Raw genomic sequence first — 25,865 nt, 5'->3', positions numbered from 1 at the left:
AATACTTATTACTAAAAGAAAGAATAATTAACCTCATTTTCAATGAGAGTTATGCTTTATTGATATGATCCTGCAGTCTGTACTCATAGGAGTAATCCTGAAGTCAAGAGGTCGGTTCGTGTAATGGAAACAGGATTAGACCCTATAGCCTTTATCCTTCAGACACACATGTTTAATTTTATGAGTAGTCCCACTGAATTCAGTACTGCTTTAGAGTATTCTGTTCCCAAATCCTTGTACTATTTAAATGAAGTTCTCCCACCTGCTCCTTTGTGTCTCCAGCAGAAATAGATAAGAGTTTGATACTTTTTCCTAGTGCACAGAAGAGTGAAAGTTACTTTCCCAGTGAGCTAACCTTAAGTAAAGCATGTGTCCATGAATTTATATGAAAAGATTTTTAAAAAATTAGTGAAAGAAATAGAGGAGAACAGAAGGGGTTCATTGAGGCCTTGGAACATAAGAATAGTTTTAAGAATTTACCTGAAAGGAATATAATAGCCAGGTAGTAATTTCTATATAGTAGGTAAGGAACTGACAATGTATATACATGTGTGACGGGGAGTGCATACCAAGCACTGGACAAGAGAGGGTTAGTCCCACACTATAGGGTGCGGAAGTCCCACCCCTCAGACCATGCTGGGCATGCTCCAACTGCTGCCTCAGTATAAAAGGAAGCATTCCAGTTCTTTCTAGGCTGACTGCTAGTGAGGAAAGACCTTTGGTGGAGGAGGTTTCAGCTGAAGAGCTGTCACAAGCCTTGCTTGTGTCTAGGAACTGAAGATTCTGAGAGTAAGACCAGAGATCTCTGGACAATGGAGCTCCAGGGACTCATCTGTGCTGTGGAGCTCAGAGATCCCAATGACCCATGGACTGCAGCTTTTGGAAACGTGGTAGGAAGTGGCCCAGGGAGGGTGAGCAAGTGATATCTTCCACCTGAGTGAGGTCAGAGTGTTTTGGTGGGACTCCATGGTGACCCAGTGGTGCACCACTCTGCCACTGTTAGGGTCCTGGGTTGGGCCTGGTGGAGTTGCCTGGTGCCCCCTACCTGAGTTGCTGTCCCCCCCCTTGTTGTGGCCCCTGGGTACTAGCCATTAGGCTGCACTGCCTTGTACCTGAAGCCTGTTATATTGACTCTGGCTGCTAGACCATGCTGCTTTCAGCCTAAAGACTGCAACCATGGTGGTATCACAACCCTGCCATGCCCCTAAGGAGGACAAGATGTGCATACCATGTGACAAGCTGCCACTGCAATTTAATGACCTGAATAAGAGCCTCTGTGTAGCTTTTTTTTACCAACAAAAGTTAATCACAAAATTATCAATGATGGAAAAAGAATGCTAACTGTAGCTGTTGTGACTGGAAGTAGTGAAGGATTAATTCTTACTACTTTCATCCCAGTAAAAATACAAAGATTGGGTCAAGCCCCTAGTGGTGATAAAAAATCTAAATCAAATCTTCATTCATTATATGACATTCTACTCTGTGCCCTTATGAGCTGGGGTTCACCCAAGCCAAAGTGGCAAGGGTGCAACCCATCTGAAATGTGAATAAGAGTCCACATGTGGAGCTCCTTGGTCTGGGAGAGAAGAAAATATGCACAACATCTCTCTAGCACTGAGAAGCTAGACCTCATTTGTCAACATGTACTGCCAGTGATCTAAATTTAGACATCTATTTCCTCCCTGATGTTCACACGTCATTCCCATTGATGGAATTTACATGCACATGAGGGAGAGAACAAACCCCCTAGGCTACATAATAGCCCAATGGCTTCTTTTACTTAACAGACAAAGGCATCTGATTGCACAAATGTACATGAGAACTGGTTTTTGTCCTCCCCAGCAAGGGATAAAAATCTCACACTAATAGAGAAAAGAGATACCAATATAAGTAGGGCACATTTGACCAGAAGTGCTATGAATAAATGTTTCTGAATGTGTCTGGAAGCTGCTTTTGTCAGCCAGAAGCTTCAGTCAAATTGTTGTTAAAAAATTTGGCACCCAGCATTCTCCATTACCCCTTGTCTCTTCCAAACTACTTGTGTAAAGCTTCCATGACTCTCATATGAAGCTTCAATAATTCTGAAACAGAGAAGGTTGAAAGGAGAACCAAACACCAATTTGTTTCACAATAGAGGCTAAGTGACCAAAGAAGTCCAACACATCACATTCAACAATACACTTGAGTCTAAAGGCATACTTGGCCAGATCCTCAGTGTAAATCAATGGAACTTCACTGACTTCAATGGAACTCCACTGATTTACACCAGCTAAGGATCTGGCCCAATAGGAACACTTCTAAAAACTCTAATTCTGTCCTATAAAGGGCTTGCAACCCCTCCCAGCTTGGTGTCATCTGGGAATTTTATAAGTATATTCTCCACTCCATCAACCAAGTCATCAAGGAAATTGATAGTAGCAACCCGGAACTGACCCTTGCAGGAACCCACTATACACACCTTCCCAGTTTGACAGCAAACAATTTAACTACTCTGACTATGGTCTTTCAATGAGTTGTGCACCCATCTTATAAAAGGTTCATCTAGACTGCATTTCCTTAGTTTATGAGACTGTCACGTGGGACTGTGTAAAAAAACCTTACTAAAATCAAGCTGTATCCTGTCTATTGCTTCTCCCCATCCACAAGGTTAGGAATCCTGTCAAAGAAGAAACTTCTGATTGGTTTGGCATGATTTGTTCTTGACAAATCCATGCTGACTGTTCCTTATTTTATCCTTTAAGTCACAGTCTATGAAGCAGCCCTTCCATGCAGAGCAGCATGGCCTAGTGGCCAGAGTCTATAGCATTGAGGCACCCCCTATGGGGTGTGGCAGCCCCAGTAAGGGGGCCTGGGCCCACCTGACTCCACCAGGCCCCAACCCAGGACCCTAACAGTGGTGTAGCAGCTTGCCACTGACTCAGTGGGTGGGGGTGGGGGGGTACCAAAACACTGAGTTTCCCTGGGCAGGAGGTACCACTCTGTCATCCTCCCTGGGTCACTTCCTACCAGAGTCTGTGCTGGGGTTTCCCATGAAGTGTTGGGTCCTCTGTGTTCGGCAGGGCTGGTCATTTCCAGGGGTTCCTCCAGTCGCCGGGGTACAGGCCGGCTGTGGATGGCTTCAATTTCCAGTGCAGTCAGAGACTGTGGCTGGCCCCCTGCAGGTGCTTCCCAGGCAGATGCTTCCTCTGCAGCCTCCAGCCCAGAATGAGCTGGGCTCCCTCCCTTTATACTACTAGAGCACTTGGAGGATGCCCAGTCTTGCCAGGGTGGTGGGACTTCCACTGTCAATACCATCGGTTCAACCCTGTCTGGGCTAGTGCGGGGTAAGCAGACCCCATCACACCCTTTTTAAAGGTAGGTACAGTAGATCCTCAGATGTGAACACCAGAGTTACAAACTGACTGGTCAACTGCACACATGGGTATAGTTTGGGAGAGTCAGGGGGGCATTGCCCCCCCCACAACGTGTGGGGAACACACAAGGTCACATGCCACTGCTTCCCCTCTCTTTTCTTCTAGTGCCAAACTGCCCAGGTCTTGCTCTGCTCAGCCTGCCCAGGGGGGCGGGGAAGGGAAGGAGTGCTCTGTCATTCCCACCCTGTACCTTCCCCCATCCCAGCACATTTCCAGGGGACAGAGCCCCTTCTCCTGCTGGGTGAGATAGGGTGGCCACTCCAGCTTGTTGCCTCTGCAGCTGAACACCACCGCGTGGGTCCCAGTGCTGGTCATCTCTTCCTCTTCTATATGGGCTGGGCACCCTGCATGGCCACCATCCTGTTTCCTGTAGAACTGTGAGGACTCATGGTGGAGCAAGGCAAGGGGGAGCAGGGTGTGGCTGGGGAAATGCGGGATGGATTAGGTGAATTGGGTGGGGGATAGGAATAGGGAACAGTGGGGAGGTAGGGGCAGATGGCAGTGGGGAGTAAAGTTTCAAAGCTTTAAGTAAATGTTCAGTTGTAAACTTTTAGAAAGAACCATCATAACACTTTGTTCAGCGTTACAAACATTTCAGAGTTATGAACAACCTTCATTCCCCAGCTGTCTGTAACTCTGAGGTTCTACTGTACTATGTTTGCCCTTCTCCAGTCCTCTGGGACCCCACTCGTCCTCCAGGAGTTCTCAAAAAAAAAATGGCTCCAAGATTTCTTTACCTAGTTCCTTAAGTAGCCTAGGATGAATTTCATCAGGACCTGCCCGACTTGATTACAACTAATTTAGCTAAATAGTCTTTAACCTGTTCTTTCCCTATTTTGGCTTGTTCTTCCCTCCCTGTTGTTAATATTAATTGTGCTGCATATCTGGTCACCATTCACTAAAAAGGTTAAGGCTGAAGCAAAATAAGCATTAAAGATCTCAGCCTTCTTGAGGTTATCAGTTATTAACTCTCCTTCCCCACTAAATAGAGACCTACTGTCATAAACAGATGGTTAAGAATTAATGTCTCTTTTACCTGTAAAGGATTAAGAAGCTCAGTGAACCTAGCTGACACCTGACCAGAGGACCAATGGGGAGACAAGATACTTTCAAATCTTGGTGGAGGGAAATCTTTGTTTGTGGTGTTTGTTTTTTGTTCATTGTTCGCTTTTGGGGCTAAGAGGGACCAGACGTACACCCAGACTTTCCCAATTCTTCTGAATCAGTCTTTCATGTTTCAAAATTGTAAGTATAGCCAGGCAAGGTGGATTAGTCTTATGTTTGTTTTCTTAACTTGTAAATGTGTCCTTTGCTGGAAGGATTTTTACCTCTGTTTGCTGTAACTTTGAATCTCAGGCTGGGGGAGGGGGGGGGGAGCCCCTCTAGGCTATATGAGTCTGAGTACCCTGTAAGCATTTTCCATCCTGATTTTACAGAGATAATTTTTACTTTTTCTTTCTTTAATTAAAAGCTTTCTTTTAAAGAACCTGATTGATTTTTCCTTGTTTTGGAATCCAAGGGATTGAGTCTAAACTCACCAGGGATTGGGGGGGGGGGAAAGGAAGGGAATGGTTAATTCTTCTTTGTTTTAAGATCCAAGGAGTTTGGATCTGTGTAACTTCCCAAGGCAACCCAGAGAGGGGAAAGTCGGGGGGGGGGAAGGAGGGGGGATGGTTTATTTCTCCTTGTTTTAAGACCCAAGGGGTTTGGGTCTTGGGTTCCCCAGGGAAGGTTTTGGGGGAACAGGATGTGTGCCAAACACTATATTTTTGGCTGGTGGCAGCGTACCAAATTTAAGCTAGTAATTAAGCTTAAAAGTGATCATGCAAGTCCCCACTTTTTGGACACTAAAGTTCAAAGTGGGGAAAAAACCTTGACACCTACACTTTCCTTTCTTTAAATATATTAGGAACAAGAGAAACTTTTACTGTCTTATGTCCCTTGCTAGGTATAACTCATTTTGTGACTTAGTTCTTCTGATTCTATCCCTACATGCTTGTGCTATTATTTTGTACCCCTCCTTCTGAGCAACTGATACATGTTTTCACTTCTTGTAGGATTCCTTTCTGAGTGTAGATCGTTAAAGAGCTCCTGATGGAACCACACTGGCCTCTTACTGTTCTCAATATCTTTCCTTTGCATTGGGATAGTCTGCAGAAGTGCCTTTAATAGGGTCTCTTTGAGACACTATCAGCTCTCCTGAACTACTTTTTCCCTTAAATGTTCTTCCCATAGGACCTTACCTACTGTGACATTGCACTCTATATGATTTTATGAAAATATGCTAATGTAACTAGAATATGCTTCATGCAAAAGGTGTCTTGTAAGGTATCATTACAAAGCTTATTATCTACTGAGTGTGATCATCCTATTTGTATCTGAAACTAGAAATATGAAATATAACTGAGGGCCTATTGTAATTATGCAAAGTATGGGCCATTAATGGTGGTTTGGAATCTTGATTCCTATTAACCAGGACAATTGCCTGCAGATGGCTCTGTTTTACCTCTAAGTCTTCCTGTATATGTGTGTGCTAGCAAGTGGGTAATGTCTTACAGTGACATGTGATCATGTCACCTGAACTGGAATCTATCTTTAACCTGGTGCTTTTCCATTGAGAAAGGGAGGGTGGGAACCCAGAGGGACAAAGGATTCCCACCTTCCGCAAAAGATATGTGGGTGGAACAGAGAAAAGGTGGAGCCATCATGAGGAATCCCCTAGCTACCACCTGAGCTGGAACAAGGGCTGTACCAGGGGAAAGGATTGTGCCCAGACTAGGAAGGTGTCCAGTCTGTGAAAGAGACTTATTGAAACATCTTTAAGGGTGACATTTTTATCTGTACTCAGTTGTATTACTGTATTAGGCTTAGATTTGTGTTTTATTTTATTTTGCTTGGTGATTCACTTTGTTCTGTCTGTTACTACTTGGAACCACTTAAATCCTACTTTCTGTATTTAATAAAATCTTATTTATTAACCCAGAGTATATATTAATACCTGGAGGTGGGGGCAAACAGCTGTGCATATTTCTGTTATAGAGGGCGAACAATTTGAGTTTACCTTACATAAGCTTTAAATGGGGTAAAACAGATTTATTTGGGGGTTTGGACCCCATTGGGAGTTGGGCATCTGAGTGTTAAAGACAGGAACACTTCTGTAAGTTGCTTTTAGTTAAGCCTACAGCTATTAGGGGATGTGGTTCAGACCCTGGGTCTGGCTCAAACCAGGCAGGGCGCTGAAGTCCAAGCAGCCAGGGCAGGAAAGCAGGGGCAGAAGTAATCTTGGCACATCAGTTGGCAGCCCCAAGGGGGTTTCTGTGACCCAACCCATCACACCTACCTCTGAGTTAAAATACGCTCTTTTTAAGTCTATTGTCCTTATTTTGCTGCTCACTCCCTTCCTTGCCTTAGAATCACAAAAATCTATCATTTTATGATAACTTTCACCCAAATTGCTTTCTGCCTTCACATTTCTGACAAACAAGGAGGAATTAAGTCTAAAATAGATCCCAACAACAGCTATCTATCTCATATAATATGTAATAGGTCATTGAGGCCTGGTATGAGTGACATATGCTTGACATGAATACGTGTTGTAAGATGGCATCTGAAGCAAGAACATAAGGTCAAGAACTATTTGTGTAGGAGTATGACTTCAGCTTGGGGAGCAGAGATCTGAGCTCTTAGTGATCTGCTTAAACAGAACAAAATGTTGCAGACTGTGTCTATGGATTTGGAGTTTGTGGTACAAGGACTATTCTACTAGATTAAAATTTGGAAAAAGAATTACTGGGAAAGAGCTGAGGGGAAAAATTTGGTCCAAAAGGAGCACTAGAAATCTATCTAGGGTTTGGAAAAAACACCCAGGAAAATGAAGAGCAAGACATATTAAGTCATCAAAAGCAAGAAGAGAATGAAAGATATTGGAATGATAAAGTGGATGCTTTAGCTAAATTAGCAGCAAAGGAACCTTTGGCAGTTATGGTAGTTACTAGCACTCAAGCCATAAAACAAGAGGTTAAACCTGAGGAAAGATGGGGAAACTGGAATATACAAGGCGGCTAATGCAGTGAATAAGAAAACAGGAGAGGTAAAGTGAGTACCTGACAGGTTAATGATCTGTTCTCTTTGAAGTGTGTGTCACACTATGGCCCACCAAGGAATAGAGAATACTCTCTTTAAGGTAAAACAAATTGGAATATGGCCTAAGGTGTGAGAGGATGTAGAAAACTTTGTTTAAAAACTGCATAAGGTGTGTAGCAGATGAAAATAGACCACCAAATTCAGGACCCTTGTTGCACTAAAGAATTGTGGGGCCCAGGGCTGCCTGGTGGAACAATTTGTCCAGGGCCCCACAAGCCCTGGCCCAGCGGCGGTCCAGGTCTTCAGTGGCATTTCAGCAACAGGGGGCCCTTCAGTGCTACTGAAGACGTGGAGCAACTGAAGGGCCCCTCACCGCCCAAATGCCAAAGACTCAGACTGCTGCCGAGTGAGTACAAGCACTGCAGTTCCCCCACTTTGCCCCAGGCCCCCTGAATCCTCTGGGTGACCCTGGTGAGGCCATGGAGTAGAATACAAGCTGATTATATTAATAAATTGCCTAAGACCCAAAAGGGAATCAGTATTTATTAGTGATGGTAGATTCCTTTTTTGGATGGGTGGAAGTGATTCTCACCAGAAGTCATACTGCAGAGACTACTGCCAAAAAGTTATAGAAAGTAGTATTTAGTAGATATGGAACTCCAAAAGTTATTTCAGATAATGGGCCACATTTTGTAGGCAGAGTAATTAGAAGTTTATTAAAAAGCTTTAGGAATAAAGCAACAACTACATATCCCCTATCCTCCTCAATTGTCAGGGACAGTAGAAAGGATGACTCAAACTATTAAATAAGCTCTATGCAAAGTAGTGCAAGAAACTGGCAAAGATGGGGATGATAAATTGCCAATGATGTTGGCAGCAATCTGAAGTAATGATCGCTTGGGTACTGGCTACCAGCCTTATCACTTTCTCTTGAGAAGGTGTGACCTTCACCTGGCATTGTCTGGACCAGTGATCTCCCAGAGCCAAGAATTGGAGTGGCCTAGCCAGTACCCAAGCGATCATTATTTCAGATTGCTGCCAACAGTGCTGTGAGAAAAGACGGTTACTCACCTTTGTAACTGTTCTTCGAGATGTGTTGCTCATATCCATTCCAATTAGGTGCGCGCGTGCCACGTGCATGTTCGTCGGAGACTTTTTTACCCTAGCAACACTCGGTGGGCCGGCAGATCGCCCCTGTCATAAACCTAGTCCCAGATTTGGACCTTAGCGTCCAAAATATGGGGGTTAGCATGAAAACCTCCAAGCTTAGTTACCAGCTTGGACCTGGTAAAGCTGCCACCACCCAAAAAATTAGAGTGTTTTGGGGCACTCTGGTCCCCCCAAAAACCTTCCCTAGGGACCCCAAGACCCAAATTCCTTGAGTCTCACAACAAAGGGGAATAAACCATTTCCCTTCCCGGTATTCCCTCCCTGGGTTCCTGGAGAGATAAACAGAAGCAAACTCCGTGAATCTAAACAGAGGGATTCCACCCTCCCCGTTTCCAGCCTTGGAAAACAGAAGTACCGAGAGCTAATCTCTCTTCCCCCGTCACCTAGAGGGAATGCAAAGTCAGGCTAGTAAATCTAACACACACAGATTTCCCCCTGACTTCTTCCTCCCACCAATTCCCTGGTAAGCACAGACTCAATTCCCTGGAGTTCCCCACTAAAGAAAAACTCCAACAGGTCTTAAAAAGAAAGCTTTATGTAAAAAGAAAGAAAAATACATAAAAATGGTCTCTCTGTATTAAGGTGACAAATACATGGTCAATTGCTTAAAAGAAATATGAATAAACAGCCTTATTCAAAAAGAATACAATTCAAAACACTCCAGCAACTACACACATGTAAAATACAAAAAAACATATAAATCACAATCTGATCTTTTGTACTTATAACTGGGAAACAGAAGATTAGAAAGCAGGAAATAGAGAAATCCTTCCCATAGCCGAGAGGGAGATAGGCACAAGACAAAGAACTCAAACACAAACTTCCCTCCGCCCAGACCTGAAAAAGTCTGGTTTCCTGATTGGTCCTCTGGTCAGGTGCTTCAGGTTACCTCTTTCCAGGTGTAAGAGACATTAACCCTTAGCTATCTATTTATGACAGCCCCCTGGAGTGGCGCCGGTATGGCGCCTGATATATACCCCTGCCGGTCCACCCGCTCCTCAGTTCCTTCTTGCCGGCTACTCCGACAGTGGGGAAGGAGGGTGGGTGTGGAATGGATATGAGCAACACATCTCGAACAACAACAGTTACAAAGGTGAGTAACCGTCTTTTCTTCTTAGAGTGCTTGCTCATATCCATTCCAATTAGGTGATTCCCAAGCCTTACCTAGGCGGTGGGGTCGGACCGAGACGTTGCGGAATGTAAAACTGCTGAGCCGAAGGCGGCATCGTCTCTAGCCTCCTGGACCAATGCATAGTGCGATGCAAAGGTGTGGACGGAAGACCAGGTGGTCACGCGGCAGATTTCCTGTATGGGAACATGGGCCAAAAACGCGGCAGATGAGGCTTGAGCCTGAGTGGAATGGGCGGTAAGATGGCCAGTCGGAACATGAGCTAAGTCGTAGCATGTCCGAATACAGGATGTCACCCAAGATGCAGTACGCTGAGAGGAGATTGCCATGCCCTTCATACGTTCCGCCACCGCCACAAATAGTTGGGGCGAGCGGCGGAAGGGCTTGGTCCTCTCGATGTAGAAGGCGAGAGCCCTTCGGACGTCCAAAGAATGGAGTTGTTGCTCCCGTCGCGATGAATGCGGCTTTGGACAAAAGACTGGCAGGAAGATGTCCTGGTTAACATGAAAGGCGGAAACGACCTTAGGGAGGAATGCCGGGTGTGGTCGCAGCTGTACCTTGTCCTTATGGAACACAGCATATGGAGGATCCACAGTCAGTGCACGAAGCTCTGAGACTCATCTAGCCAAGGTGATAGCGACTAGGAAAGCTACTTTCCAGGACAGGTACAGCAGCGAGCATGTGGCCAAAGGCTCGAAAGGGGGCCCCATGAGCCTGGTTAAGACAAGGTTCAGGTCCCAGGTAGAGGTAGGCCGTTTGACCTGTGGATATAGTCGTTCAAAGCCCTTGAGGAATCTTGACACTATAGGGTGAGAAAAAACGGAACTGCCAGCTTCGCCCGGATGGAAGGTGGATATAGCCGCCAGATGTACTCGTAGAGAGGAGATCGCCAATCCCTGCTGTTTGAGACACCACACGTAGTCCAGAATAGTGGGGACGAATGCGGAGTGCGGAGAATGGCCATGCTGGTTACACCAGTGGCAGAAGCGCTTCCATTTTGCGAGGTAGGTCGAGCGCGTGGAGGGCTTCCTGCTACCCAGCAACACCTGCTGTACTGCGGCGGAACAGCGCAACTCTGACTGGTTTAACCAGACAGGAGCCATGCAGTCAGATGGAGGGACTGCAGGTCCGGATGGCGCATCCTGCCGAAGTCTTGTGTGATCAGGTCCGGCCAAAGATGCAGGGGAATTGGGTCTGCCAGGGACAGGTTGAGCAGCATGGTGTACCAGGGCTGCCTTGGCCAAGCCGGAGCGATCAGGATGAGGCGAGCTCTGTCCCTTCGGAGTTTGAGCAGGACTCGGTGGACGAGAGGGAAGGCATAACAGAGGCGGCCCGTCCACGAGATCAAGAACGCGTCCGACAGGGAGCCCGGGGAGCGACCCTGTAGAGAGCAGAACACCTGGCATTTCCTGTTCGTTCTGGATGCAAACAGGTCTATGTGGGGAAATCCCCAGCTCCGGACAATCGAATAAAGAACGTCCAGACGGATGGACCATTCGTGGGATAGAAAGGATCTGCTCAGGTGATCCGCGAGGGTGTTCCGTACCCCCAGGAGAAAGGAGGCCACTAGATGTATGGAGTGGGCTATACAAAAGTGCCACAGGCGTATTGCTTCCTGGCACAGAGGAGAGGACCGGGTCCCGCCCTGCTTGTTGATGTAATACATGGCCGTTGTGTTGTCCGTGAACACCGCAATACAATGGCCGTGTAAATGGCGCTGAAACGGTTGGCATGCCAATTGGACCGCTCTCAGCTCTCACACATTGATGTGGAGCATCAGATCCCGTGGCGACCAGGGGCCTTGGGTGCGCAGGAGCTCTAGGTGGGCACCCCAGCCCACCGCGGATGCGTCCGTTGTTAGGGACACGGAGGGCTGGGGAGGATGAAACGGTAGGCCCGCACACACTCGGGATGACGTTGTCCACCAGTCGAGTGAGCCTAGAACATTCGGTGGAATCGTCAGGATTGTGTCTATAGCGTCCCTACCTGGCCGATAGACCGACGCGAGCCAGGTTTGCAGAGGGCACATGCGCAGTCTTGCATGCCTCGTGATGAAAGTGCATACAGCCATGTGCCCCAGGAGAGCGAGGCAAGTATGAACAGAAGTGGTTGGAAAGCTTTGCAGACTTCTGACCAGGGAGACTATGGTCTGGAACCGGTGCAGGGGTAAACTGGCTGTTGCAAGGTTGGAGTCCAGCATTGCCCCGATAAACTCTATCCTCTGCGTAGGCACCAGAGTGGACTTGTCCAAGTTGATGGTCAAGCCTAGACTCACAAACAGCTCCCTGATGATGGCGACGTGGCCGAGCACCTGTGCCTCCGAAGTCCCTCGGATAAGCCAGTCGTCAAGGTAAGGGAAGATGTGTATTCGACGATGGCGTAGGGAAGCAGCGACGATCGCCATACACTTGGTGAAGACCCGAGGGGCCAAGGAGAGACCAAAGGGAAGGACAGTAAACTGGTAGTGACCCTGATTCACCACAAAGCGCAGATACCTCCTGTGCGGAGGATAAATCGCAATGTGGAAATATGCGTCCTTCATGTCGAGAGCGGCATACCAATCTCCGAGATCCAGGGAAGGAATGATGGTTCCTAAGGATACCATGCAGAACTTGTACTTTTTGATGAATTTGTTCAGTCCTCACAGGTCCAGAGGCCCCCTTTTGACTTGGGGATTAAGAAATACCGGGAATAAAATCCCTTGCCCCTTAACTCCTCTGGCACCTCTTCTATAGCTCCGATCAAGAGGAGCTTGCGAACCTCTTGCATGATGAGTTGCTCGTGAGAGGGGTCCCTGAAGAGGGACGAGGAGGGAGGGTGGGAGGGGGGTGGAGAAACAAACTGAAGACGGTATCCAAACTTCACCGTGCGTAGGACCCAACGATCCGAGGTCAGCTGGGACCACGTCGGGAGGAACGGATAGAGGCGGTTGTAAAAATGAAGAGGATCCAGGGAGGGAATTGGTATACTGCTCTCGGGCGCACCCTCAAAAGTTTGCTTCAGGTCCCTGCGGTGGTTTGGCGGGACTGGAATTGTTACCCCCTTGAGGTCCAGACTGACATCTGCGGTTCGGGCGGCCTTGTCGCTGGGCCAGATCCAGTCTTGGTCGAGGCGGGGGGTAAGGGCACTGGGGTTGTGGGCGGAAGGACCGTCTCTGAGTCTGGGGTGTGTGCATTCCCAGCGAACGCATGATAACCTGGTTATCCTTCAGACTCTGGAGCCTGGGATCTGTCTTTTGTGAGAAAAGACCTTGCTCGTCGAATGGCAGGTCTTGGATAGTATATTGTAGCTCAGGCGGTAGGCCGGACGCTTGTAACCAGGATATGCGACGCATGGCTACACCAGATGCGAGCGTTCTGACTGCCGAATCGGCGGCATCTAAAGATGCTTGCAGTGTGGTCCTGGTGACCCTCTTCCCCTCCTCTAGGAGAGCTGAAAACTCCTGATGTGAGTCCTGGGGAATTAACTCGGTAAACTTGCCGACAGCTTCCCAGGTGTTGTAGCTGTATCGGCTTAAGAGGGCCTGCTGGTTCGCCACACGGAGCTGAAGGCATCCCGCAGAGTAGATTTTCCGGCCCAGCAAATCCATGCGTCTGGCCTCTCTAGATTTTGGCACGGGAGCTTGCTGGCTGTGGCGCTCCCGTTCGTTGACTGATTGTACCACCAACAAGCAGGGGGCAGGGTGCACGTAGAGGTACTCATACCCCTTGGACGGCACCATGTACTTTCATTCCACTCCCCTGGCTGTGGGTGGAATGGAAGCCGGGGACTGCCAGATGGTGTCTGCCTTGGCTTGGATCGATTTCATGAAAGGGGAGGGCCACCCTGGTCGGTGCTTCCGCAGATAGTATGCTAACCACCGGGTCCTCCACTTCAGGAACTTCCTCTACGGGAAGATTTATATTTTGGGCAACACGCCACAGAAGGTCCTGATGCGCTTGAAGGTCCATCGGCGGGGGCCCCGCTACCGCCTCATCCGGGGAAGAGGAGGAAGATAACCCAGGGATGAGTAGTTCTTGTACTGAAGCCTCGTCCTGGGGGACCTCCATCTCTGGGACATCCTGCTGCACAAGGGGATGCGCAGGGTCTTCCTCCGTACCCGAGGGGGGAGGCCGGCTGACTGTGGCCTCTGGTGCACGGTGCTCCGGGTGGCTGGAGCGTGCTGGGCCCATAGGCTTGCCCTGGGCTTGGTGATAGGCCCAAGGCGTCCAAAAGGACCACTGAGGTGGTCCATGGTCTGGGTGGGCCTGTGCATCTTAGCCCCCGTAGGAGGCGCTGTCTGCGTGTGAGGAGGCGGACGGGTGATGCGATGGCCACAGAGGAGCTGATGTTGACTGGGCCAGGTCTCTGTGCCCATAGAGCTCGTCTCTATGCGGTGCCGGTAAGTGGTACCGGGAGCCGTGGCGGGATCGGGATCGGGGCCGAGACCTGCTACCAGCGCGGTGCCGAGAGGTTGACCGGTGCCTTATGTCGTCGTGCCGGGATCGGCTGCGGTAAGTACGTTGGTGCCGCGATCTGGACCGGTGCCGAGAGTACCATGACGGCGACTGGGATCTCGAGCGGTGCCGCAAGTACGACCGGTACCGTGGAGAACGGTACCGGGACTGCGAGTGGCACCGGGATCTTGAGCAGTGACGAGGCTGAGAGTGATCTCGAGATCTGGAGCGGGACCGACGGTGTTCAGTGGTGCCCGGTGAACGTGGCCGCACCATGGTGGGCTTGCCCAGCAACTGAATAACCCGCACCGGGGTTGGGGGTTGGGGCAATTCGGGCTCTGTGAGAGCGATAAGGCTGCGCACCACGGAGAAGGTCTCCGGCGTGGAGGGCGCAACGAGCTCAACCACAGAGCGTGCTGGGGAGCTGGTAGGCACCGGACTCAATGGCTCCTGTGAAGCTGGAGTCGACAGTGTGGAGACAAGCGGTGCCGCGGCAGATGACGGTGCCGGGCGGTCTGTCTTGGAAGTACGTGCCGACTGCAGCGTAGTTGTAGTTGCCGCAGGAGCCTTGTGCTTCTTGCTCCTCGGGGAGAGGGAGCGGTGCCGGCTGGAGTGTTGGGCCGGTGAAGGGCGGGGGAGCGAAGCCTTTGTCGGTGCCGGGCGGTCCGGTGCGGAAGAGACGCTTGGTCCTGGTGCCGGAGTCGGTGCCGAGGATGGAGGAGTCAAAGCTGCCTGCATCAAAAGCTGTTTTAAGCAAATGTCCCGTTCCCTCTTTGTCCGGGGCTTAAACGCTTTGCAGATCCAGCACTTGTCCGCAAGGTGGGATTCGCCTAGGCACTTCAGACAGGAGTCATGCGGATCTCCTGTGGGCATCGGCCGATGACAGGCCGCACAAGGCTTGAAACCCGGTGAACTGGGCATGGGCCCTGGTACCAGGGGAGGAGAAGGGGCAAACGCCCGATCCTCTTTGACTATATACAGAACTATGAAAACTAACTTTAATGCTAACTAGAACTACAATAAAAGAACTATATACACAATACTATACAAGAGAGCGAATCGCTAGGGAGGTGGAGAACAGCTAAGCCGTGCTCCACAGTTTCAACGACCGACACGGGTGGTAAGAAGGAACTGAGGAGTGGGTGGGCCAGCAGGGGTATATATCAGGCGCCATACCGACGCCACTCCAGGGGGCGACCTGCTGGCCCACCGAGTGTTGCTAGGGTAAAAAAGTCTCCGACGAACGTGCATGCAGCACACGCACACCTAATTGGAATGGATATGAGCAAGCACTCGAAAAAGAACCCCCGCTCCTGGGCTGTTCACATACAGTCTCTGCCATGTAAGCTGCTCCCAGCAATGTGAGTGAGCACTTCTGGCCAGCTGCTGCTTGGATTGTGCAACAGAATGACACTAGCCAATCTCTCTGGTCCCAGACACAACCCTAGGAACCTCCATCTTGCAGTGTCCAGTTATGCCAGCTGGATGCTGCAAGCTTATACGAGTTCATCAATTTAACAAAGAAATTGATCTATAAGAGACTTGTTATCTCAAGGGGAGTCTCTGACATTCTTCAAACCAAACATACTGCTTCAGATAGAATAAACAATTTTATTAACTACAAAAGAGAGATTAAGTGATTATAAGTTAAAACAAAACAAGTCAGATTTGGTCAAATGAAAGCAAAACATTCTAAGCTGATCTTAACACTTTCAATGCCCTTACAAACTTAGATGCTTCTCACCACAGGCTGGCTGGTTGCCCTTCAGCCAGGCTCTCCCCTTTGATCAGCACTTCAGTCACTTGATGGTGGTGTCTCTAGATGGAGGTGGAAGAGAGCATGGCAAATATCTCTCCCTTTGATCATGTCCTTTCTTCCCTCTTGGCTTTGTGCCTCTCCACCCTTTCAGAGTCAGGTGAGCATTACCTCATCGTAGTCCCAAACTGACCAAGGGAAGGGGAGGTTAGTCACTCAAGAGTCCAACAGATGCTTTGTTGCTGCCTAGGCCCATGTCCTTTGTTCCTGTGAAGCTGGGTTGGTTTGTCCCATACATGCCCTGATGAGGTGTGAACTGCCCCTCTGCTCCTGGAGAGTTTTGCCTGGGCTTGTTTTAAGCCATAAGGACATATTTTCAGCCTCATAACTATATATTAAATTAAAACCTATAACATTACTATAACAATGCTCAGTGCATCACAAGCCTTCTGAAGACAAACTTCGCATTGGATACCACACAATCATATTATAAGGATGAAGATGGGGGTGCAGGGTGTTTTCCCCCAAGGTACAGAGCGTCACAGACGGCCTATGAGATTGTGGAGCCCTTTACTGTACCCAGAAGAAGAGGCGGTATCAGTTATTCAGTGGGTAAGGGAGTTACTGATAGAACTTAAGAAAATGGAATTTAAACTGACTGATGCCACTGAAAAAGGAAGAGACTGGATTCTTGTGTGGCTCAGGTCAGTAAATTATGGAAAATTGGAGACAGAGTAATGTATTTGAAATTAACATTAAAAAATCATGTCCTGGAGTCTAGATGGATTGGACCATTTTCCATCATGAATAAAATTTCACCTACTGCAGTGCAGATTAACAAGGGGGGAAAGGGAAAGTGGGTCCACACATCACAATTAGTTATGACCTAAAGATTAAATAGTGTTCCTTTCTTTTGCTTTTAGTTTATCTTCCAGAGGAAAAGGAATGCCCAGTTGCACTGGAGATTTTCTTGTACGGACCTTGGATTTACAGTGCTACAATTTCTATAACTGGTTTATTGCTTATGCTTGCTTTGCTCTGAATTTTGTGCTTAATAGAAGAATGGTGTTGTGTGCATTATATTTTAGGGAAAAAAAACATACCTTGAGTAAAAATAGAGGTAGAATAATATAGCCAGAAGCATCAGACATTATTCCTATAGAATAATGGCCATGGCTTCAATATTGAGGATCTGCATAATTCAAAAAGGGTGAAATCTAATTTTCGGCTTTTATGTTTTTTGAATATTTGGGAAAATTTAGGGATACATGGATATACATGTATGGGAACACCTCTAGGATGGAGGTATGGATCAAAGGGAATAATACAGTCAACTATTTGTGGGACAGAACAGAAGAAAGAGGACCAAACAAAACAAGATACAAAGAAAAACCTTTTGAGGTAAAATTTGAAATATTGGGGGGAGAGGGAGGAGAGATGGCAAAAATGTGATATGGGAATGTCTAAAGCCAAAGATTTGGAAAAGCATTGGAGATATTTGTACCTACGAAGGGGGGAAAGGGTCACCTAATGTTTAGATTTCATTGTAATGAAAATCTGAATGAGTACCCTGAACTGCACTTTTTGGAGTTTGAGGGTGACTACATAAATTCCCAATGTGACTAAAGAACAAGAATTGGCTAATACTCATGTGGGATGGAATGAGTCAATGGTGCTTAAATTATGAGAATATGGTGTAATGGCGAATCCTTTCATAATGAGAAGATTGAGTTGCTTTAGGAAAATTAATGGGGGAATATATTTTTGGGGATATGGTCTTTTTTTGTTTGTTTAATCAGATATCTGAAAACAAGATTGCACCAAGAATCATGGCAGATGAGCATCCATATAGGAGAGGAGAAAATAGTTGCTGTATTCTAAGTGTATTGAGAGTAATCTGTCCCTGAAGACAGTCAGTACAATTCTTTTCAGATTTGTCATTAAATGTTTGCACAGGATTAGATATGTTAATTATGCCACATGCACTACCAATAAGTGTCAACAGGAAAAAATAAAACATTGCCAGCAAGATGTTTCTGTTCTCAAAGTTAAAATTTTCTATAACACTACAAGCATCCCTTTTCCCATCAAGTAAAAAAACCTTCATAATCTCATCACTTTCATCACTACACATGCATTTAATTGTGTTAATGTCTAAAATATCACAAGTTCTAGTAACACATGAACAGCAATTAAGGTACCAAACAATTCAGAAAAGTCTTCAAACATATTTGGCTACACTGATAATGTAATTAAAAAAATCACTATATAAACATGCACTGCATGTTCTTCTAGCTTCCACTACTTTACAAACATTCACTGTTAAGAATACTCAGCACACAATTAAACAATTTAAAGATGAGGTATTATTTCCGTTGAATGTTCCTTGTACAGTATTTAGGCTTGGAAGGATTAGATTTTTATCAGTAACTGTAGGTAAACATTGACTTCACTGTACCCACAAACCAACAAAAAATATTTCCATCCATAATTGAAAACTTACAGATGATAGGTAGCATTTTTCTTACTTTGCCTAAGAACTTATTAGAGTTTGATTAAGGGTATTCAGAGTGAACGTTTTGATTGTCAAAATCAGCTATGTGTTTGACAGTTATAAAGATTTAACTTTTTGAATCTTAAAATCTACTTTCAGTAAATAATTGTCTGACTCACCAATAACTTCTCACAACTGTGAACATTTCACTAGATAAAAATAAAAAAAAAGCTTAAACAAATATTTATATGATCCATCATAATAATCAAATTCTGCCAGCTCTTGAATAATAAGAATTGAATAAGTTCAATTTTTGCTACATCCTTATTCCAATGTACTTTGGAATCTATTTACATATCAATACAAGGGGATTTAGGAGTTTAACTGCCATTGGTAATAATAACTACACATTTAAAGTCTCCAAAAGATGACAGAAGAACTCTCTAAATGCATCTACACACACATACCAGTTTTTCCTATTGATTTTGGTTAAGATACAGGGGTTGTATAAAGTTAACATCGGTAATCAACATGTGATTCACTGAAAATTTACAAATCTAGGACTTCATCTTGAAGCTTTTATTCCTGTGAAACCAAAGGGATATTTGAATGGACATTAATTACATGAGTAAGGCAAGCAAGATTTCGTCCTTAAAGATTTATTATTTATATTTTAATGTGCAACAATGTGAGTAATTGGAAAAACCTAAAACGTCCATTAAACACTTGTTCTTTGTAACTCTAGTTTTTGTTTCCTAATAAGGATGGAGGCTGTTAGTTAGCTTTAAAATAATAATTTATTTTGGAGGAATATTGAAAGAGCGCTTTCAATATATTAATTAATAAGTGTGTTGCATCATTTGGACAAAGCATCTTAACCATCACCTTGATCACCCTTGCTAATACAGTCCTATATTTCTTCTAGACAATAATGCAAAATTGTGTCAAATTATATGGTAGTTTGGACTCAGTCTGGACAAGTATGCTTTAGGGACTAGACTGAGATTACCAATCTCATTTCACTTGTGGTCTGACTAAATCTGAAACCAGAGATCTAAAGGTGAAAGGTTAAGAGTATTTTACTGCTTTATCTTCCACTACTTATAACCTTTTCAGATAATATTTTTGTTCACTGAGGGCTCATAGGGGGAAGGAGGAAGCCAGAACAAAAACAACAACTTGCCATTCAAATTTATCACTCTTTCTAGGCTGGTGGAGTCAATGGTTGTAAACAAAATGGCTGGCACAGAGACTAGCTGTGCGATTCAGAGCAGCAGCACTTTTGGAGGAGGTTGCTAGGATCTTTTCCTGCTGAAAATGAGATACAATTGAAACCACATAAACCACAAAGGAAATGGATTAAAAATCTTCACAAAAACAAACACAAATTGAAAGATTTTGTTTATTTAATAAAACTTTCAAGGCACATATTTCAACTGGATTGCAACTTCTACAGTAAAACAGATGTGATTTTTCAGTATGTTCTCCCACCCTCACAACTATGAGTTTTTATTCATTTAGTTGGCTTGTAATGCTAGTGACCTATGCTGGAAAGCAAATTAGGGCATAACTGCAGCTTACTTGTATGAAAAGCCCTATTCAAACCTTCCCACGAACACCACAGAACTTGCGTTCTACACAAAAAGTGGGAAATAGAATAGACCTTTAGTAGATGACACTTTTTTTTTTTTTTGGCTATTTCATAAGCAGGTCAGCAACTGGATTGGATGTTCAAAGTTTTAGGTTAATTATTTAAATATTTTTGCCTTTTTACAGGGATTACAATGGCTACATTTTCCCACAGTTACAAGACTTTTTTTCTATTTTCTTTAGCTTGATAACCCAATGCTACTGCAATAAAAATTTTTCTAATATATATACATAAAAATAATAATGAACACATAAAAAAATCCTCCTGATTTTGATTCTCCTAAAGCAGAATCAACTGAAGTAGCATCACTACTTAAAAAGAATGACAACACTTAACAATATTATATCACAGTTCAAAAAAGAGCTAACGTCTATTCAAACGTATAAAGACCAATGTGCTACAAGTGGGATTTATTTTCAGATGTATAGAATGAGCATCAGCTGTATTTTTCTATACATATGTATTCTGTGTGTATGTATTCATACTATGTACTACTCAGTACTATACACACATAGTACTGCATAAAACACAACAGGCAGTCCATTGCAGGGTAATTAAAATATTGCACGTTGAATGCTGTTATAAGGCATGAGGCCATTGGCTAAGTGACTTCAGCCACCAAGGAGTGCAACAGTCACCCTGAAATTCACTACCTGGAATGCCTTATTGCTATTACGAAATGGAATTCATGAACGTTTAGGCTCATGCATTTACTAGGAATGAGACACAGGTATGACATCCCTGACAGGCAATCATAATGAACTCCAACTGCATATGGAGTTCTAGAGTTATTTCAACATATTAAACACATCTACATTCATTCTATCACACACAGAAAAGACCACTAAAAGGTTCCCACAGCTTCCAGTAGCTGAAGATAATGCATTAGTTTACTGTAGTGCCTGGAAAGTCTGAAAAATGTTCAGTGCAGATACACATATGCACTTGTGTATTAACACACACATAGTGCATATTGTGAATGGATTTTATATACAATACACAAACACCCACACCCATTCTTAATATAATGGATATGTCAAGGCTACATCTGATATAAGGCTACTTACTATACCCTGTCACTTAATTATACTAAAAACCATTTTTCCTTCAGATCACCAAGCCCATTATTATTTTGTTTAATGGATTTATCTGAGCCATGGTTTCAAATAAAGTGGATAATTTAAAACATTGTCAAGGTTTTCAGGCCTCAAAACTTAGCACATCTAGAAATGAAAACTGGACTACAGATATGACATTTGCAACAACAAAGCATTTTGAAAAAAAAGATCACTCCAGAATTGTTTGATAATGCAGCACTGTTAGTATAACAATAAATAAACCAATGTGCACAGAGGAAATGGTAAGCATACACATGCACCATATTCTTGCTGTATATGCTCACTTCATAGAAGTTGAATTCTTTGGATTTACATTTTTCCAGCAGACACAGCGGGAATGATTTTGCAGTCCTCAGGCAAGATGTTCATTTCTTTTGCAGTGTTTTGTTTCAGGACTCCAAGATCAGGCCAAAAATATGATGCAAACAAACATCCATTATAGCAGAAGCACAGCAAGAAGCAACAAAATAAATTTCATAAATAGAGAATTCATTAAGAAAACTGACTAGAATGATGTGGGAAAGGAGTAAAGTTAGGGGGCAAAATATTTTCTAAAATTTTGAAAAATTACCATGACAGTATACTCTTAATTCATTATATGCATATATTTAAAAAGTAGTTATCAACTGTTTTACTATGACTTCATTGTGTGTGTGTGTGGGGGGGGGGTTTAAATAAAATTTGTGGCAATATTTTACCAAGACTAACTACATAATATCTATTAAAATGAATAAGTATATATTATCTAACGTGGCCAAATCCCAAAGATCTGCTCAGTCCAAATTAAAATCCTGATCCTGCCAACTTGTCCATGTAGGTGGACCCCTTTGTCCGTGCATTGAATTCAAATTTATGGGTGTTTTGTCTAAGTAAAATCTTCAGGATTTGGCTCATAAAAAAATGCTATACCTACACCCAGAAAATGTTTGAATGTGTGTGTAATAGGAATGCACATAGTTAAAGACAGTCCTATTAACAGAAAGTCAAACTATTTGCATGGTCTCTTACTCGGGACACTTTGATGGTTTCAAATGCTAAAAAATGAAAGCTGTATAACAACTTGAATTTAAATCACCCCCAAATGTCTGAATGTTTTCTGTATTTTCCAAAGTAGGTCCATCTAGAAGTTATTTAATTATTTGTTGTAATATTTAAATTAGACATTTTATTTCCATGAAAATTAGGATGATTCAAAATGGGAAAAACTAATGTAAGAATCATGGAAGATGGTCACAATTTGTAGAGACTGTAAAATTGACTAGTGCTCACATTTCCTTACAGGATGGTACTCTTGATTGTTGAGCTGTAGTCCATTTCCAGTTTGGTAAACTAACAGAATGAGCATTCTGCATGATCCTACTTCGATCTGCAAAAAAACCACTTTTAAAATAGAAACGTCTATTAATTCCATACATGGTCAATCTTCAAAAAGACGTCTCCATGATTTTTCAAGATTGGAAGGATATCACAGTGTTGATTTTATACACAAAGTAGGATCTGTTCCAGTATACCCGAGTAAAATAATTCACATATGGAGAATAGTTCATTTTGATCTCATGACAAAATCGTCCATATTTAGAATAGGCATAACTGTCACCTTCGTCACAAACCACCTATCAGAGGAGAAGAAATTTGTTAAGAGAAATCTAAACACAGAACATATAATTAATCTTTCATTTCTATATTATACAATTCCAATAGAGATAACACAAATATACATAAGTGGCTGAAAATATTTCCCCCTATACTTTGGGGTTTGTTTGTTTGTTTTAAACTTAATGACTGTGAATTCCTTAATGCTAGTGCTACATTAATAGCCCTGAAAACAAAAATCCTCTATAAAATAGAAGTAGAAAGCATGAGCAGCGCAATGCAAAGTTATCCAATCACCCTGTCAACCAACTTCAGATCAGACCTGCAGGGAGCAACTCTGGGGATAAGAAAGAAATTCACTTTCCAAGACCAATTAATTCACTGACCCCCTTGCAGAGACTGAAAACATGACCCACAATTACCCACAGCCCATGAAAGCTTATGCCCAAATAAATTTGTCTCTAAGGGGGCGGGTAGTAATCGATCTGCGAATCGACGCCCATACTCCACCTTGTCAGGAGGAGTAAGCAGCATCGAGGAGGGAGCCACAGCAGTCGACTTGCTGCCGCGAGGACGGCCAGGTAAGTCGAACTAAGATACTTCGACTTCAACTACGCGAATAGCATAGCTGAAGTTGTGTATCTTCAATCAATCCCCCCCCCACTAGTGTAGACCAGCCCTAAGGTGCCACAAGTATTTCTCGTTCTTTTCACAGCCATGAAGTTTATTCAAACCAGTCATCCTAAAGGCAAAAGGCTTCACATCTCATTATCCGTTCCTTAAGCCATCTAGCCTCCCCTTTTCTTCTTTAATACAGCCTTGTTTTACACACACATCTATAGCATTGCCTAATACTGAGCAAAGAGTTACAAAGACCCGCCGTCTTTCCTGTTAATTTGGGGATAAGTGAAGTGAATGCCTCACTCTCAAGTTACTGACACAAAGTTAATTAGAAATAACTGTTGAGTAAGGCCATGTCTACATTACAAAATTATGTCAACCTAACTTATGTCAGCACACAGTCACACCAGTTATTAAAATCACTTGTGTGCACACACTTGGCTCCTTGTGTTGGCGGTGTGGGTCCTCGACAAGAACATTTGCATGGATTGTATTGTCAGTGCGGGCATTGTAGAATGGCTCCTGGAAACGAGAAACAGTCAATGTAAGCAACGCAGTGTCTATACTGACACTGCGTTGACCTAATTACACTGACCATAACTCTACACTGCTCGGAGAGGTGGTGTTACTGATGTACAGGCACTTATGTCGGCGGGAGCCAAATTTAAATGAATACACTTCCACAGCTAGGTCGATGAAGGCAGCTTACGTTGTCCTAACCATCATAGTGTAAACTAGGCCTGAAACTGAAACTATCAAAAGTTTTTAAATATTACTTAAACAGAATACTTTGAGCCACACTTGTATACTAGTAAATCAGTTTATTTCTAATAAGCTATGAGAACAGGCTATCACAACTTTTTAAAAACATGGTTCTACCATGATTTATTCCTATCACGTTGGCCAGTCAAGCCATTTCAAATAGTTTTCTTCTGCATAAATGTTTAAACTGAGCCTCCAGCATAATGTGGACCTGTAAAGATTCAGAGAATATTCAAGTCAGAGAAATTTAAGGGGTGTAAGGCAAACGGAAATAAAAAGTACAACTCTGCAGAGAAGTTCCTCTTCCTCTTCTTGCTTGCAATAGCCATGGACTAGGTAAATCAACCCTGAACCTACAACCTCATACAATTTAAAAACAATCTAAAAAGTTTAACAGGGCCACTGAAAAAAAAGTCAGATTCTTCATTTTGCACAATTCTATGATTTTTTTGCCTTCTTACCTCACAAACGTACCATAAATCATTCAACCCTGCTTGCTCTTTGGCCACCTGACCATGTATTTGCATTCCTGGCAATGAAGAGTTTATAGTCAAAGAAAAAGAAAAAGTGAATACAAGATAAGATGTCGAATAACAGTTCAGATAAAGGGAAGATGTGGAAATTAGTGATGAGAAGGATCCTGCAAAAGGACAGCTGAAGAAATGGGATTTAGGAAAAGATTTGAAAAAGAAAGGTGTTTGACAGATGAACACAGGAGAGTTGTTAACAAGCAGAGGGTGAAGGTGTGCAGCTGATATCTGGTTTATAGTTAAAAGTTAAGCCAATCTAAACATTGGTGTAGACACAAGTAGGCCAATAGAATAATTATTTTGATAACCCAGCTATCACTGCTTGGGGAGGTCGATTACCTATGCTGATGGAAAAGCCCCTTCCCCATTGCTGTAGGAAGCACCTACACTAGGGTGCTGCAACCCTGTAGCTGTAGACATGGCCTGAGAGCTGGAAGAGAAGAAAGAACAATTACGGAAAAGGATTAGGTGGGGTGTAGGGAGCCAGACAGGAAGTAAGAGAAAATGGAAACAGAGATGAAGATGGGGGCAAGATCACACAGAAACTTGAAGGTGAGGGTAAGGAGCTTGCATCTGATGAAGTAAGTGAGGAAGCAGATGAAGGGATTCAAAAAGGAACAACACAGTCTGACGCCAGTGCTAGGAGAGAAAACAGATTGTAGCCATTGTTTTTTTTGCAGGAGCAGAGGAGAAAAGTACATTAATCAAGGCAAAAAATGACAAAGGCATGGACAGTGGTTTTACAGGAAAGGAAAGGAAGGATTTTGGTGCTATTAAAAATGAAGACCTAACAGGACTTAGCAAAAGACAGGAGAAGTGGGAAATGATGAGAGAAAAATCAAATATGACCCCAGAACATGAAGCCTGGGAGACAGGGAGGACAGTGAATTTATCACTTATACAGAAGGAAAGGATTAGAACGACAGATAAAACATTAAGTGTTGGGAAGACTGAATTTGAAGTGTCTGAGTAGCTAAAAAAATAAGAATGGCCATACTTGGTCCAACCAATGATTCATCTAGCCCAGTATCCTGGTCTTCCAATAGCAGCCAGAGGGAATGAACAGAACAGGGCAATTATTGAGTCACAGTTGATCCCTCAAGGTCGAG

At 44.1% G+C, this 25,865-nt stretch overlaps 1 protein-coding gene across 3 annotated transcripts in view; it reads right to left on the bottom strand.

Moving 5' to 3' along the window:
* Window positions 1-19,865: 19,865 nt before the first annotated feature.
* The window catches only part of DPY19L4 (dpy-19 like 4), a 56,222-nt gene continuing 50,222 nt past the window's right edge, over window positions 19,866-25,865 (bottom strand). For 2 of the 3 annotated variants that reach the window (XM_030553509.1, XM_030553507.1), the window contains one exon: window positions 19,866-22,863. In XM_030553509.1, the coding sequence (XP_030409369.1) occupies window positions 22,699-22,863 (165 nt within the window). In that variant the 3' untranslated portion in view covers window positions 19,866-22,698. Of the gene's footprint in view, window positions 22,864-23,491; window positions 24,438-25,865 lie in introns of those variants that run through there. The other variant, XM_030553508.1, reaches the window with a different exon arrangement.

Source organism: Gopherus evgoodei, chromosome 2 (assembly GCF_007399415.2).
Source record: "Gopherus evgoodei ecotype Sinaloan lineage chromosome 2, rGopEvg1_v1.p, whole genome shotgun sequence".
NCBI lineage: Eukaryota > Metazoa > Chordata > Testudines > Testudinidae > Gopherus > Gopherus evgoodei.
The sequence above is the reverse complement of the archived record's forward strand: the minus strand, read 5'-3'. Positions and strand labels throughout refer to the sequence as shown.